This window comes from Diceros bicornis, chromosome 33 (assembly GCF_020826845.1).
Source record: "Diceros bicornis minor isolate mBicDic1 chromosome 33, mDicBic1.mat.cur, whole genome shotgun sequence".
Classification (NCBI taxonomy): domain Eukaryota; kingdom Metazoa; phylum Chordata; class Mammalia; order Perissodactyla; family Rhinocerotidae; genus Diceros; species Diceros bicornis.
The window spans coordinates 6,177,497-6,194,451 of NC_080772.1; the positions used below are offsets into that span (position 1 = coordinate 6,177,497).

At 39.2% G+C, this 16,955-nt stretch overlaps 1 protein-coding gene across 1 annotated transcript in view; it reads right to left on the bottom strand.

The window, feature by feature from the left end:
- ST18 (ST18 C2H2C-type zinc finger transcription factor) overlaps window positions 1-16,955 on the bottom strand; it is a 60,084-nt gene that overhangs the window by 19,765 nt on the left and 23,364 nt on the right. The window contains exons 8-9 of the mRNA XM_058529005.1: window positions 11,513-11,758; window positions 4,758-4,873 (exon numbers count right to left, since the gene is read on the bottom strand). Of these exons, the coding sequence (XP_058384988.1) occupies window positions 4,758-4,873; window positions 11,513-11,758 (362 nt within the window). The remainder of the gene's footprint in view (window positions 1-4,757; window positions 4,874-11,512; window positions 11,759-16,955) is intronic.

Below are 16,955 nucleotides of genomic sequence, written 5' to 3' on the forward strand. Positions count from 1 at the left end.
TCTTGCCTAAAGCGAAGGCTCATCCATATGTGTGGAATACAGAATTTACCCTTTTGAAGGGACATTTAGGGACAGATTGACAACATCCAACATTTTCTGAAATACCACCTTCTAAGTATTTTTTTTTAAAGCTACTTTGCAATCATTTTGGGGTAATCTAAAGAAACTATAAGAACTAGAACATGTCCATCTCTCAGAGAGATGTCTGATTTTCAGAGCTTGATCCAAGCTGAATCATCTGGCTCTTCTCCCACCACTTTTCCTAGATGGATATCAGAAAGAAAAGTATGGAAGCTATAAATATATGTAAAAAAGTAAAGAAAAAAATGAACCATGATTAACATTTGAGCTGAGTTATCATGCAAGTGCCATTCACCCACTAAATGGAGAAACAATCTTTTCCGAACACTATACAATTAGAATATTCAGTGCGTGAGAGATGTGTTTTAATTGCCTAGGAATTCCCACTTTGGAAATATGTTGCCACCCAGTGTGCCAAAACAGCATTGCATTTATTTTATTTTATTTCTATGTTTTTTAAAAAAAATTACTCCTATTAATACTGCCAAGAGAGGCAAAGAAATGCCAATGATTTTTAAATCAGTCAACTATAAATTACTTAGGAAATATAATAATAAAGTGTGCATTTAATTAGCTGCTAATTAATTGTTTTAAGTTTGGTGTTATAAAGAGGTCAAGGAATACAGAAAGGGTTGGAGACAGCGCTGCAGTGGGAAAAGCTTCTGTTTCAGATTCTAATAGCTGGCTTATGTTACGAATTTCAACAAAAAATTTTACACGATAACACGTGCCATTACCAGTCGGGTGATATACTCTGGGAAGTTTTGCAAATGAAAGTATCAAAATTTAGAGAAAGAAAACTAGCTAGTTCCCTCTGTAAGTGGCACTCAAACTCTAAGCAAATTTATGCTAATCAATGACATCAGAAAAATCCTATTCCCGCCGAACAGTTTTTGTTAAGCAATTAAGGTACATTTATCTGTTAGAAACAAGACACCAAGCATAATAAGGACAGGGTGAAACCATAGAGTAGTGGGACTTTTACAAAACCAGTGTGCTCACACAGATCCATGTAAATCAGTGGAATCCACTGAAGCGCTCACCTGTCTGTAAAACGAGGTGAGAACATGAGGTCTCCAGAGCCTTAATTTTCTAGGAATTCATGATTATATTCCAAAAGTGATTCAAAATCTTTTGAGACCCTTCCTCTCTTGTATTTACCTTTGCACCAAGGAGAAATGCCCACTACAAAATGATCACACTCCATCTTTCTGTCCAAGATGGTAATGCAGGTTAATTATCCATCTTTTACACTACATTTCATTTGGAAAGACTCTGAAAATTTCCAAAAATCTACCTTCAAAGGATAAAAATTTGTCATTTTTGCAGATATTCAAAATAATACGCAGAAACAAAATCCACAAAAAGATTTTAAAAACTTGAATTATAGCTCCATGAGAGAGTAAGTATCTGGCTGACTCCACGTCACCTCTTGGGAAGAAACAGTGTTCAGTGAAATTGAGGTTCTAGTATGTTTAGTAACACCTGTCATGTTGCTTCCGCCACCACACTCTAGGTGAATGTTAAACTCGTAAGACAACGTGATATTTGAGCCAGTAATGTCTGCCTATGAAATCCTTGAAGAACGCAAAGTCTACAACTATTTAGAAATCACTCACACATCAATACAACAAACCGATGCTGGACTAGGAATAATTTTGTTGAATGCCTTCTATGTGGAAGGCCCTGGAACAACATTTGAGATATGGTCCCTGCTCCCAAGTCACCGTCCTTGTGGTTGGGGAAACAAGAGGCAGCACAGTAAATATCACGTACCAACGGTGTGGACATGGAAGAGAACGACATCAACGAAAGAGCACACCCCTGCCCTCCTGGGGCCTCTGTCCTGGGGCTCGGGGGGCGGGGGGAGGCAGACAATACAGGTGAAGCAAAATACAGGTGAAGCAAAATGTATAAGGACGTTAGATGGCGATGATAAATGCTGAAGGAAAAAAGATCTGGAAAAGGGGATGAGAGTATTGGGGCTGGAGGTGGGGGGCGGAGAACTGCAGTAGCCAGGAGACCTCTCAGGTAAGTAATGGTTGAGAGACAGCTGAGGCAGGAGAGGACAGTGCCCTACAGCGATCTGTGGGGAGAGCATTCTGGGCAGAGGGAACAGCCTCTGTGAGGCCCTGAGGCCTCCAGGAAAAGCATGGAGAAGAAGGGGGGGTCTGAAGGAAGGGGAGAGCTCATTGCTGTGTGGACTGTTGGAAATGGGCGGGAGGTGACGCCAGCCTGGGGGTCCTCCACGTGGAGGTGGTTCCAACCCTGAGGACCAGGAGGAGTGAGTGTAGACAGAGGAGAAGAGGTTCCAGGGCTGAGCTCTGAGGCATTCCCATCTTGAGGGGCTGCACAGGAGTCTGAGAAGGGGTAATAGGGGACTGGGGAAGAATGTCCCCAGGTGTGCTGTAGGAGCCAAGTGTAGAAAATTGATGCAGGAGGAGGAAGGGAGGGAGGGATCAGCTGTCACCTCCTGCGGCCCGTCAAGTAGGATCAAGAGGACCGAGAACAAACATCCGGACGGGTCCCTGGAGGACTTAAGGACAGTTTTGGTGGAGCGATGAGAGGGAAAGCCTGTCTGGGGAAGATTCAGGAGGGAAACTGAGTCACACAGTAGAGACAATTTTCTTGAGGAGTTTAGCTGTGACAGGAGGGAGAGACAGGGGGTCTAGGTGGAAGCCCAGTCAGGAGAGGGTTTTAATTTTTTTTATTACAGAAATTTAAACATATTTTTATGCTGAGGGATTCAGAAGAAAGGGTACAGACACTGGTGCCTAAGTGGAAGGACTACTCTTTGATAGAAACTCTCGTTAATTGGCAGCTTTAAATACATTCGAGTATGAGTATACTTTAACATGTAATCATTTACACACGGAAAATGTTTTCCTGCCTTTTGTTCACTCACTCACTCACTCACTCTCTCACGTTAAACACAACCCAGCCAGGACTATACTACCTGCTGAGGATACGAATGCAAAAAACACGATTCCTGCCTGTCTGCCTGAAAGGCCCTCCTCCTCCTTCTCCCCCTCAGGTAACTCTGCCCTGATCTCTCCAGCTCCCTGCAGGACTGCTGGAGGCTGAGGTGGAGAAGGCGCTCAGGACCACTCTGTCCTGGTGATGGCCCAGACAAGCTCCCATCCCTAAGGAAGTTGTGGGACTCACACTCTGAATTCTAAGGACCCCAGTCAGGGATCTTCAGGGTTAAAACAACATGAGGGTGTGTGAGGTGGGCCAAGTCCACAGTCCTCGCTGCTATCTCTGCAGTGATTTGGCGGCTACAGCTCTTCTGTTCCTGGACACACACTTCTCTGTGAATCTCCCCACCCTCTTCTCCCTTCCCTGCCTCCTCGGTTCACCTGCTGGCTGGCCTCCAGGATTTCAGAAGACCTCTTTTCCAAAGATTTGCCCAGCCTTTTCCGATTTAATCTCTTTGAACTTCCAGGGGCCAGTTTTGGAATTTTCTCAGCTTTTAGCTCCCATGGCAATCATTTTCTTAGTTCCCCTCCTCCGTCTCAAAGCGGCCTCATGTCTGTATTCTTTGTGAGCTTTATTCTGTCTCGGGTCCCAGCAGGATGTGTGTCCTCCAATTCTGTGTTGAGCACTCTGTCCTTTTTTATCCATACCCCCTCCCTCTATGTATCATCCGAAACTCCACATCAACATTTTAGATGATCTTCCTGAGTCCAGGCAGTCCCCAAGCCCATCCAGCCTCAGAATAATTCTGCACACTGCTCTTCCTATATACTACATAATTAGTTCAATTTTCTGCTCAAACACGCTGTGGCTTGTTCCCTAGAAACCTGCAACCAGGCCACTCTTCTCAGGGCCTCGTCTGCTCCATTGTGTGACTGCACACTCTCTCTCGAGGTCCCGCTGGTCCTCAGGGCTCAGCTCAGGTCTTCTGTTCCATGAAACTTTGTCCCTGCTCTATGCATCCTGACCTCTGCAACAGAGGTCTCAGAACTCTGCTATGGTTTTTTTTTGTGTGTGTGTGTGTGTGTGTGACGAAGATTGGCCCTGAGCTAACATCTGTGCCAGTCTTCCTCCACTTTATCTGTGGGACACCACCGCAGCATGGCTTGATGAGTGGTGTGTAGGTCCACGCCCAGGATCTGAACCTGCGAACCCCAGGCCACTGAGGTGGAGAGTGTGAACTTAACCACTATGCCACCAGGCTGGCCCCTCTGCTGCAGTTTTTACTAGTACTTATTGCCATCGGGTGCCCTGATCTTTAAACCCTTCTGAGTCACAGAACTCCTTGTGAATGCAATAAAAACCCTTAACTCGAATAACAATTTGCATTCAGTTTTATAAAGTTTGTAGACTTCCTGAAGACTTGACTTGGACCCTCTAGGGTCAGTGGATCTCAGATTAAGAACTTCTGATCAAAACATTAACATTTCCAATTGTTCATATTGTTTTGTTTTTTTAATCAATTAGACTTTTAATTTTTTTAACATGAGATCATGTCATGTACGCTGTTTTTTTCATAATCCTCTTAGTTTTGAGCATAGGTTTAGGTACATATAGAATATTTAACTATTGACGGGTTGAAATTGCCCTAAAACATTCCTAAAGTCAACTACATAAGCGAAGATATAATTATTCCAAATTATGAACTTGAGTCTCCTAATTCCAGAATCTCACAGAATATGCTATTAGAGGTCACTTACGTGATTAGTTCTTTTTTGAGATCTCTTGCATGGAGCTTGGGTTTAGGACTTGGTATGGAGGCCTCTCCAGGAAACTTTTTTTCCTCCAAATTTTCTAGAGAGCTCACTGGCTCTTTCTGGAAAAAGAAATACAGAAGCACAGAAGGCATTAGGGAACACTGGAAAGACAACTGTATTTGAAGTTGTCAGGGTCAAATTTGAGCTTTGGCTTAAAGACTTAGCTGAAATTCTTCATAGGATTTGTACACAAAATAAAATAATGAGTATAAGTTTATATCCAGATTGTTATGGACAGTGAAGAATGAGAAATTATAATTCATGGCAACACCTTTAAAAAGTTCACATTTTGGCAAATATAATTATAGAGGTATTTCTTGAGCTATTAATATTTCAATATATTTCAAGTTTTATTGTATAATGAACCTTTACTAGAGAACACAGGAGTAGTTCTTTATGCACACAGCAGTCATTGGTAAAACAAAAGAAATACTGCAAAAATGAAACACAAATTTTTAAACATAAAAGGAAGAAGTAAACTTAGGTTAACAGAATGTCCTTTCTAATATACAAATAATTAAGATTTAAATTATCTATTTAAATACATAATAACTGAGTACATAATATTTGGGCATTTAGTTTGATTTTTCTGGATAATTGCTTTTATTCTCACAACACTTGCTGTTTTTCTTGTTACCTCTTGCTAAATTATTATCTTGTAACGAACGCTTTTACTCATCGGATGAAATTTATTGCTGGATTACCATTAATTTTCATGGTCTTCTTTTAAGCTCAATACTGATCTTGATTTCATCAGGAAGACTCATTAATTCTTTCAAATCATTTATTTACCATCTGATATATTATCTTATAGAAAATCAATGATGGTTTTCCTCAATCACACAATTAGCTTACTTTCATCATTAAGTTTATATCCAGTAAATATAATACTTTCTGGATTTGATATTAAAATCAGATTAACTAATATAGAAGACTGTATTCTAATTCTCCAAAATACCAATCTATTTAAGGTGAGAAAACTATGTTGAATTATTCAAGGTAAATCTCATTTAAATCAAATGGATATAAAAATGTGATATCAAAGTATAATTTTAATAATCCTGAGTCTGCACTCAAAATTAATGGAAAAACAAAATCCCTGGATTTTCCCAACCAAAGAAAAATTCTAAACCTTGATCTCAGTCATAAAGGCAAATGTAATTTCTTTCATTAATTACTTGGATAACAATTAAATCAATTATTTTACACAAGAACCTACAGTGGTAAACTATCTCAAGTAACATATCTTCACTAAGTTAACAAAATCTGGTTTGGTAAAATTTTTTTCTTCATATTATTTATAGTGTTACATATTCCATTTTATTTTATTGAGAAACGTTTGATAATAGTAGCAGATAATAATACATCATTTCAAAATAAAAAGAAATGGGTGCTTGATAATAGTTGCCTACTAAGTTCTAAAGAGAAGTCTTATTTTAATGCTGCTTCCATGGAATCTATAGCACAATGGGTGAATGAATCTTTCCCTTTTCACGTTTTACAGTGTAAATGCCTAAAGTGAAGCAATTCCTAATCATAACACCTTAAACTTCTGATACTGCCATCCATTCCCTTTGGTACTGGGTAGTATTTTCCACTACAATTTATAAATGTCTTGGCTTTTTGAAAGTAGATATAATGCTAAATGCAATACTGTCAATGTGGAGCAGCCTTTGTTTTTCTGTTTAGGTGCTGATTATTTTTTAAAAAATGGCATAGAGTAAAAAAGAGCCATTTGATTACCTTCTTTATGATAAAGTTAAGAACAAAGTACCTCTCCGAAGGCATGGACATTTATAGACGAACACATAAAGGTTATCAGCTGTTGTCTGACTGCTGAATCTATACATTATGGAAGGCAAGGGAATAAGAGATTTTGAAAGAAACTATCAATCATGAAAGTTTAAGTTATTATTTGACTAAAATGCATACAAAAATAATGCTTGCAAAATATGTGCTGTTTAATCTGGTATAGTAATATGTGGTAATGTTTTAATAGGATAATTTTATTAAATATGACCTTTTAAATATTTTGTAATTTCTTTTTAAAATTATGAACTCTTATGTATGCAATTGCATTGTGAAATAATTGTCTTTTTCCCTTTTCTTTGCTCAGCATACTAGCCCTGGAAACTTGCAGAAAGCACATATATTAAAATACAGGTGACCATCACTAAAAGAATTCTTAATTTGGTTAAATAGCATTTTATATTGGATACATTCCTAAACAGCTACCAGTAAAAAATAAGTCAATATCATTTGTAAGAATTTTTTGAAAATTTAAAGTATCATTTTGAAAATAATTTTATCCTGTGGATATGTAAGAGAAAATGTGGCATATATGTGTATATTTGGAGAGTATATGGGTGCAATGAAATTCCTTTAATGTACAGATGGAAGTTTATATTGATTTCAGTAAAGACCGGAACATAATGGTAACATGAATAACAGATAATAGCATCTGGCATGTTTAACATTTTAAGCCCTGAAATCTTTGGAGAACTGACAGTTGAATGAAACTGACAGCCCTAGTTATTTCTCAGCACTTTCCTTCCGAGATATTTTGAGGTTTTTCCAGATTTAGGATTTTTTTTTTAGAGGGCATCTGGACAGGCTATTTCACTGAGAGAGACAGACAATATTTCCTGAAAATTACCACCAAAATTAAGCAACTGTTGTGCATATGAACCAGATAACAATGAATTAGAAATAACCGCTCAGTTTCGGGTTGTGTGCTTGTACATATGTGAGTGTCTTGTGGGGTGGGGTGCGGGTAGGTGGTAGAGGTGGTGACGCGAACGATGAGGGTGTGGGAGCAGCAACAGACCACGTTCCGGTCTTCGGCACATTGCCTGGGCCTTGTGCAGCCACCCTGGTAAAGCTCACTGGAAGTGACAAGCATGGACCAGTCCCTGTAACTGGTTTGTGTGGTCATATCCTGTAGATCTGGGTCCTGTGTCCTGAGAAGCACCATAGACCATTGTCCTCACCATACCTGCCACATACCATTTCTTCATTATTCTCTTTCCTCTCTAATTTTTCTCATTATTCCCTAGTCATTTCCATTTTTTGGTGTATTTTTTTTTCTTTTCCTTGTCTCCATTTTCTTTGTATCCATTTTCTCCCTTCTCCATTTTCTTCATTGTAGGGAAGTCTAGGCCCATTATTTAATTTTTACATGATCTACGACCAACAACTGTACCTCCTTGAGCCTCAATTTTTTCCTCTACAAACTTTGAGGATAATCCTCCTTTTAAAGATTGTTAGGATAATGAGACACTGGGTCTAAAGATCTCTTCTCTTTTTTCTTACTGAACGTGGTATCCTACTGCTACCTTCACAACAAGGACATTGAATACAGTCTACTTTTTCAAAATAATAATATAAGTATCACATTTCTCATTTTCAAGATTCAGAACAAGATGTGAAAAATACTCTCTCCTAGTAGATGACCTTGGCACGGACGAAGGAAGAAAGAACAAGGAGTGAGAAACTGTACTAGGGAACTACGGTGATTCAGAAGGACTTTTGTGTGTGTATCCCCATCAGCTATAGTGTCCCCAAGCAATGAATCACCCATGTTCAGATAACTATGACAATAAGCATTAAGCTTAAAAAATACTTTGTCAACTCAAACCCAGGGCCAGCACTGTGACTCTAGGAACTCACTTAGCATCTCCCAAGGCCTCTTTGTTATTCTGAGTGACACTGAATTTTCACATAGCTTCTCAATTCCAGATTTCAGAATACCTAGGTTGGAAACTGTAGCAGTAAAAGTCTATTGTCAGACCTGAAGTAAGTAAGCCATTCTGAAAAGAGGAGAAATCTAATCTAAACAAATCCATTTTTCCCATGAGTTTGCTGGGAAATAAAACGCTGTCACAGATATATAAACATTAGACATGAACATACTCCAGTTGAATCCATAAAGCTGCCAAGGTGAATCCAGATGTTTTTTGGAATTTTGCAAAAAATGAGATTGGAAATAAAGATGAAAATATTTGTGATGATACCTCATTTTCTGGCTGAGTGATAAGAAATGTAGCCGAGGAGGTCCCTGAGGTACTAACTAGACCCCCAAATGGGAAGACTCTCTCAGAATATGAGGGAGGCAACGCTGACGTTGTTGCTGAGGGCACAAAATTATAACTGATATCAAACAATACAAGACCCTAAATGGAAATGAGAATCACTTGACACAAATTTCCTTCGTTATTAATCAGGATTGGATCCGAATGTCTGACACTGTGTACAAACAGAAAGATTTCTGGTGGATGTCGACCATGGCCCATTTACAGCATAGCCACAAGGATGAGGTCAGAAAGCCTAAGTCCCACCTGTACATGGTAATGAGATGCTCTCAAACACAGTAGGTTTTATCCTAGCAGGATTCATCCAAGAATAAGGACACAGTTATGCTTACTTTGCAAAGCACTGTCCTTCACGTAACCTATGACTTTTACTGAACCCCCACCAACAGATCTGGTGCCTAGGATTAGGTTTCCCTTTAGTGGTGGGGGGTGGGCTATGCAATCCACTGGCTGGAGATTAAGCAGTCTTGTGAACTGGAGGGTGAATCTCCCTTTTCTAAAACTGACTTGCACGGAGTGGGATTGAATTAACAATCTTGACCTCATCGTGACTGTACTTCCCAACAACCTACCACCGCCTCCTGACTTCCGTTTCAGACCAGTCATGTGGAAGATCAGTTAATGTGAACATCAACAGATTTCTAGATTATAAAAATAGACAGATGGGGCCGGCCCGTTGGCCTAGCGGTTAAGTGCGTGCGCTCCGCTACTGGCGGCCGGGGTTCGGATCCCAGGCGCGCACCGACGCACCACTTCTCCGGCCATGCTGTGCCATGTCCCACGTACAGCAACTAGAAGGATGTGCAACTGTAACATACAACTATCTGCTGGGGTGTTGGGGGGAAAAAAAAGGAGGAGAATTGGCAATAGATGTTAGCTCAGAGCTGGTCTTCCTCAGCAAGAAGAGGAGGATTGGCATGGATGTTAGCTCAGGGCTGATCTTCCTCACAAAAAAAAAAAAAAATAGACAGAAATTGGGTGTAACTCTTGTTCTTTTGCACAAGCCTGAAATGCCAAGGGGAAACGTCGGGGAGGGAAGGGAGACACGTTTGCCAGTTTGTGGTTGTCACAAAAGGTAAAGCAGCTTCTTACACTTTGCATGTTCAGTTTTATATTTATTCGAGTCAACATATATTATTTTAAGGAGTGATTCTTTTAAAATAGTATTATGATAGACTAATTAAGACCATCCTTAAATACTTTAGGTGAATTTTAAAAAGCCAAGCAGAATAAAATGACTCAGACCAGTATGGCAGAATCTAACTAGAAGCTGCTGTTGTGTGATTCCCTCACCCTTCTCCGTGACCGTGTGGGCAGTGGTGACACAGAGCCTGCCTTGGGTCCTAGGAGGCTCCTCCAGGAACCTATCCCTGAGCCCCCAAGTAGAGCTGGCCATTCCTTCCTCTATACATTGTGTGCCTGCTCCTGCTGCGCCGTTTATCAGTGTGTTTGGTCACGTGCCAGTCCTCCTCCCAGACTGACACACGCGTGGCGGAAGCGTGTCCTATTTGGTTCTGCATCCGCAGGACCTATCTTATTGTCTGGACATGGAGATACCAGTCACAGTGTGCTGAAGAAAGGAGGGAGGGAAGGAAGGAAGGAAAGAAACAAGAAGGAAGGGAGGAAGGGAAGCAGGAAGGGGAATTGTAAACAATCCAATCTTGTGATCACTACTGTTTACGTCAACTTATGTTCTGAGTCCTTAAAGCATGTGCTAAAATCACATTAGTCTTCCCCACAAAGTCTCTGAACTTCAAAAAGGTGAAAAAGGTGGTGCACACTTCCAAAGAGAATAGCTATTTCAGATCTTTAAACATATCAACTGACAAGTCTATCAATGACTTTCCTGACAAACAGCAAAACAGAATCACTTACTGTAATAATTAGGGTCTCATTTGCAATTATATAGAGTCTAAACAAAGGAGGGTTCCGGCCATGAATTATTTTGAATGACACTAAGTCATGGCTAATCTGGCAAAGCCAGGTGGCTCAAACTATGGAGAGGAAGGGTAGATGAATTCCCACACAGTCACAATATCTGGCTTTCAGGAGTGAAACCACCTCCAAGGTAACAAAATACACAAACGCATCTCCTTGACTTTGGGATTGATACAACTTAGACATCCAACATTCAAGACTCAACGCCTCAGACAATGACCACACACATAGGTATGCTAACACAGTTCCTTCACGAAAACAATTTTGATGTGATTCTTACTTGTCCCTGATTTGATTTAATTTTCTACCTTCTGGTTCAGAATTAGTAAGTGGCATTTCAGTGTTGAGTGATACATTGTCCCTTACAGGCTGCTGTATCTGAAGGGATAGATAATATAATCTCTCATGCAGTGCACACAATTGAAGCCATAATGGGGATAAAATTCACCATAATGACATATCATTTTAGGCAAGTCACAGGAAAAGTTGGATTCATTTATAAATTTCTTCTGAAATTTAAAACCATCACTTTACCAAAATCTAAAACAAGGTACAGAATTATGTATCATCTAAATAGGAATGTGAAAGATAATTTAGGAGGAAAAAGCTAATCATACTCTCCAATCATGCTCTGTCTTAAACGTATTGATTGACATATCGAAACAATACCTCTTTCTCCTCCTCTGTCTTCCCATGAGTTTTGCTATAGTTGATAGGAGCATCCCAGCCCTCCTGATCACAGAGAGCCTTATAGAAGGCTGCGTTGACCAGAATGCTGCTTGTTTTGAAGGGGGAAGAGGAAGGAGTTGGAACAGAAGTGTTAGAGGACGTTAAGGGTGCAGCTCTGTCCAGGATCCGGTTTTTTTTCATGCTTAAGTCCAATGTGCCATTTTCATCCACTTCTATCTCGGCTCCCTGGTATATAATAGGAAACAGAAAAACATTTAAGCAGTTTGCAGTTATAGCCTAGCCATGTGGGGCTTTTAAGGGATAATTTTAAACGCAAGCTTTTATGTAAGTATATCTGATTTTAAATCTAGCTTTCTGATTTGCTTTGGTTAATGTTCAATTCTTAGGCAGACTTTTAAGAGCAGCCCCATTAGTAAGCCTCCTGTTTCCGGGTTTAAACAAAGTAAGCCTAATATAAATAAGATGTTCCAAATCCTAAATGTATTGGCTAAACCTGTTTTATATACACATATTTTTAAGTTTAGCTTTAAATCTTCTTTCCTAGTTTGCGGAATTATCACTCCCAGTGCATCATTTAAAACATTAATGCTTGATTTTATAAAAAGGCACAACACTATCTCCCAACTCCCCCCCCCAAATCACAATATTAATCTAACACGAGAAATATGCAGAAATAACCAGCTGGAAGAGAATTTTTATTGGACTATTAGATTAGTATGAAAGTGACATTTTACCCTGGGTTACTTGAACCAGAAAAGCTTTGTTAACTTGTGGGGGCATGTCTGGGGAGGCAGACAGGACAAACCAGGGTTCACTCTTCAAATAGCAGCTGCCTGCCTACTTGCAGTTCAAGTTCTACAGTGAAAACTTCAGAATAAAGGTGATTATTTTCCAGATATTTAGTATGAGACTTAAATTATACCTCACAACATTTCTCCTAGGGATATCTTTGGCTAAGTTTTCTTTTAAGGTTCGAGTCCTGACCAACCTGGATCTTCCACAAGACACACACTATAGGATGACTTCTGTGGTGTCATGAATTGTGAACACTGCCATACAATAACTCTCAGAATTTGAGAAGAATAAGCTTGTAATTTTCCTAAGTGGGTCAAATGAATACCTTTCTGGTATTTTCATTATCATCTACCAATTTACAATTAACTTCTGGACAATGTCTCTACTCTTCTTCCTTTTGGCTGGCAAAGCAGGAGTTGTCTTTGAATATGTTAGTAAGATCCCTAATGCTCATGGTAGTCAGTTACTTCCCAGGGGATTTATTTGAACTTCCCGTTTACGCTCTGCCCTCTCCCAGCCCCAACAGTGGCCACTGAAGTGTGGACCACAGTGGCTGGGCTCCAAAGGCCCACGGCTAGCACCTGATTTAGAAAATAAAAACACCACTTCTGTTTGCTTGTTTTACCTGCGAAGTTCCTATTTTCAATCTCTCAGCCTATGAGATAGATATGCTTTATTATATTTGTGGGGGGCAAATACACTTCTAATACGTTTGTGCTAAGATGCTTTGGCCATATCTTTCTGTCCTTTTTAGTAAATAGTTTAATCTCCTGTGATAGTTTTAAACCCTGAATTTGACAGCACAGCTTATCCGGGATAATAACTTAGTAACCACAACATCTTACGCCATCTGTATAATATCAAATACGTTTTTATACCAGCATTAATAAACCTTAGTTACAAAAATCCAAGATATTAACCATATCAGTGCCACATGCTCTCTCCATGATATAACAATGTATTCTGCCATGAACACATCAAAACAATTTTTGGCTTCATAGCTGATATGTAACTATAGCAATGAAACAGAGCTATGGTAATCAAGTTTAATGGCCAATGTAAAGTAAAATGCTAAATGTTGTTGTTGCTGACATTTTTCACAAAAAATAAAAAACTTGGGTTAAAACTGCACAACCAACATTCACATAAAATTCCAGACCTCTGTGACAGATGGCTTAGGAAAAAGAAGCCATGTGACTGGGCTGCAGAGTTTTATAGTGCAAAACCCATAAATAGTGCAGATTCGATCTCGCTGAAAAAACATCAACTATTCCAAGACAACACTGGTATGTATTTTAGTTTTTACAGGAAACAAAAACCAAATAGTAAAATAAAAAAATTAGAGGTTCTCAGAGTTGTTATGATTATGCATCTTGAGTACTCTTGTGCTGATTGAAAAAAACATCACTCCTAATGTTTAAAAGAGGCGCTTTTCTACATCCCGCGCCCCGCCGGCTGCGCCGAGCACCTGACTTGACTGGGAGAGAGCGCAGCAGCACGTCTGGGTAGTAGGGTACAGATGGGCTTTAAGTGAGTTCACAGATGCACTCGACAATTACACACAGTACCAGAGAAGGCCCCTCTCTGCCCAGAGATCGGGGATCACACTTTTACTGCAATATCCATAGACATCACTTCTCTGCGCCTGAAACTCCGAAAGGCAGGACAAAAAGGAGGGGTGTGGGGAGAGGCCGCAGGACAGCTGACATGGAGCGCCCCCAGACTTCGAACATTCTGATTTCTCAAGGTGCTATTTTAATCAGCTAAATTTAAATTTTTTTGAGGGTAAGTATAGGTCCAACACTACTCATGTGCTTTGCAACTTAGGAGCAACATCAAAGACCATCTAGTTCAGCCACTTTTGAGTTACAGATGCTACCAAGGATTTATTTATTCATTAAATTATTGAGAAAGCACTTAATATTTTCAAGCCACTATATTTTGAGGAAAAGAAAATTGAAAAATATATTGTTCCTGCCTTCAAGGAGCTTATTTTATGCATATAGGAGATTGTTAGTGAAAGGTAATTTAATAAATATATTATAAATTATTATTCAACTGAAAGTTGAGATAATTATTCATTATAATCCTTATCTGTACTATAAAATAAGAAGTGACTCAGATGTCTGCCCACAGAGAAATGATTAATGAAATTATGCTATATCGATTTAATGGCACATCAGTGGCCAGTAAAATGATAATTAATAAAATTGATAATTGATAAAATGATAATTATGAAGACTGTGATACACCAAGGAAAAGACTTATATTATTGACAGCAGGAAACAACCTGGCACTCTTCTTATGCTTATAGTTAGGGAAAAAAGATAGAAATTTTTTTTCTGAAGAACAAAAGAGAAAACACAGAAACTATTGTATTAGAGGATAGGCTTACGGCTGTTTTCCTTCAATATTTTACAGGCAAATGATAATATTATGTTGTTTCAACAATTCAAAATTATCATACACTCAAAGGTGGTGGAAGTAAAAGCAAAATTATAATTTTGCCTTAAATGTTTTGATTGTGAAAATTATTAATTTAATGTTCCTAACTTTAAATTTAATGCTCTATTAATTAAGACAGCATTGTTTTCCTTACTTGGAAAGTTTTCTATGAATACAAAATAGGTCACCCACCATCTCTGCCTTTTTGACTTGGTCAGAGGAGGTACAAATGCAGTGTCCCCCAGCCTAGGCATCTGCTGTGAGCAGCTCCTGGCTTTCACCTCCTGACTCATGTTCTTTCATCCTCGCGTCAGGGTGTTTGGTTTGAAGAGTATCTTTTTGGTACTGAAAGCTATCTGAAATATGTTTCAAAGCAGGCAGGGTATTAACAATAAACAAATAAAATGAAAAGATTTTATTCTTATTAAATAGTAATTGAGTATTAAAACTACTAAGTTAGGAGTATAAACTTGAATATACTCAATGTATATAGAATGATGGAATTCAGAGAAGAAATAAGTGACTGATATACAGCATAAAATTAAAATTAAATTTACATCCATTTCCTAAAAATCTTTGTCTGGGACTCGGAATCACAGTCAGTGAAACCTCTTGGGTGGGCCAGTAGTCTATATACCATGTAATGACATGCACTTTCAGAAGAGAAGAAGTTGGATAGGAGTGAATTCAATTTCAGCTCCAATAGGTATATCTGTGCTCCTAGGAGAAAATGATTTAATATCTCTGTACTATTGTTTCTCCATCTGCAAAATGGGATAATAATATCTGCTTTACAGAGTTTCTAGAAGGATTAGAAAGGATTAATGTGGGCAAAGTGCTTATTTACAGTGCCTGGTACATAGTAAGTCTTCAATAAATGACAACTAAAAATAATCGTGGTTTGATTGGGATTTTGAATACCAAAGGAGACACATCCTTACACTACCGTACACAGAGGTAAAGAGACAGTTGTTCAACACCCAGTCTCCCTCCACATGTATCAGTCGGTTCCTTGTGATCCTTGACCCAAGTCCCTCATAACACTCCACTCGCTCATAACACTAACACTAGTCCCTCATAACACTAACACTCATGTGGTATAATCGATCCCGATGTTAAAGTTACTGAAAAAGGCTACTTTTGGATTCTAACCATCCTGAGAACCACCAGGCTATTTCTGATATCAGGAAGCAAGAATGGTGATGTGATATCATGTTGTTTCTAGTCCTTGTTCAAGTACAAAACAGACTTTGAACTTTAAACATTTCAAGCAAGTGTCAATTTTTTGTTTTATTTTAAGGCACACTGTGCATATGTCACTTTGTCTAAACAGGTGGGGAAAACACCAAAACAAACAACAGAATGCTTGGCAAGCAGCAGTGATTAGGATAAAGATAGACTGTGAAGCATGTTCCTACCTCTGCTGATGAGGATGGGAGGAAGGAAGAAAAATGGGGGCTCTCTCTGACACGTGCTGGCACACGTTCTCATGGGACTGGAGAAAAGCACTCAGCAAACTCAACAAACCCAGGATGCTCGCTCCGGGCCTGCTGTCTCGTTTCTACTGAATGCTGTGTTCATATCAGTAGCAACAGGCTCCAGACTAAAAAGGGAGTGTTTGAAGCTGTGGTCCATGGATGTTTTACAAACTCAGATTAATTCCAAATTAAAATGAAGGACATTATACAAATGTTAGAACCAATGAAAGTACTAGTATTCAGAGAGGGCTCAGACTTCAGGCAAAACCATTATGATAACCACTAAGTATTAATAATATTAATTTTTTCTCCTGACTTGATTCCTCAAAGAGATACTTGAAACACATACCAGCGATTTTGATGGTGTAGATGTGTTGCATACATGCTGGATTATATTTTAAGAAATAAAAAGTTCCTCTTAAGATCTACTTTTAGGTATAATGGACTCAAGTCTGGGCAGTGATGGGCAGCGTTAGCACTGATATCCTCGGCACAGTGCTGGAAAAGGGTCTTTGAAGGAAGGGTTTCGGTGTTGGGTAGACAGCTGCTCAGGGCTGAGAGACTTCAGAAGGGGAAGAACAATTTGGAACATCCATATCGTCCTTCTTTGTTTTCAGAGTGTGCAGGAACTCAAAGCTTTCTTGCTTCTCTGAAGACAGCCTCTGCTCATATTATCTTCCATAAGAGTAGGGATTTTGCAAATC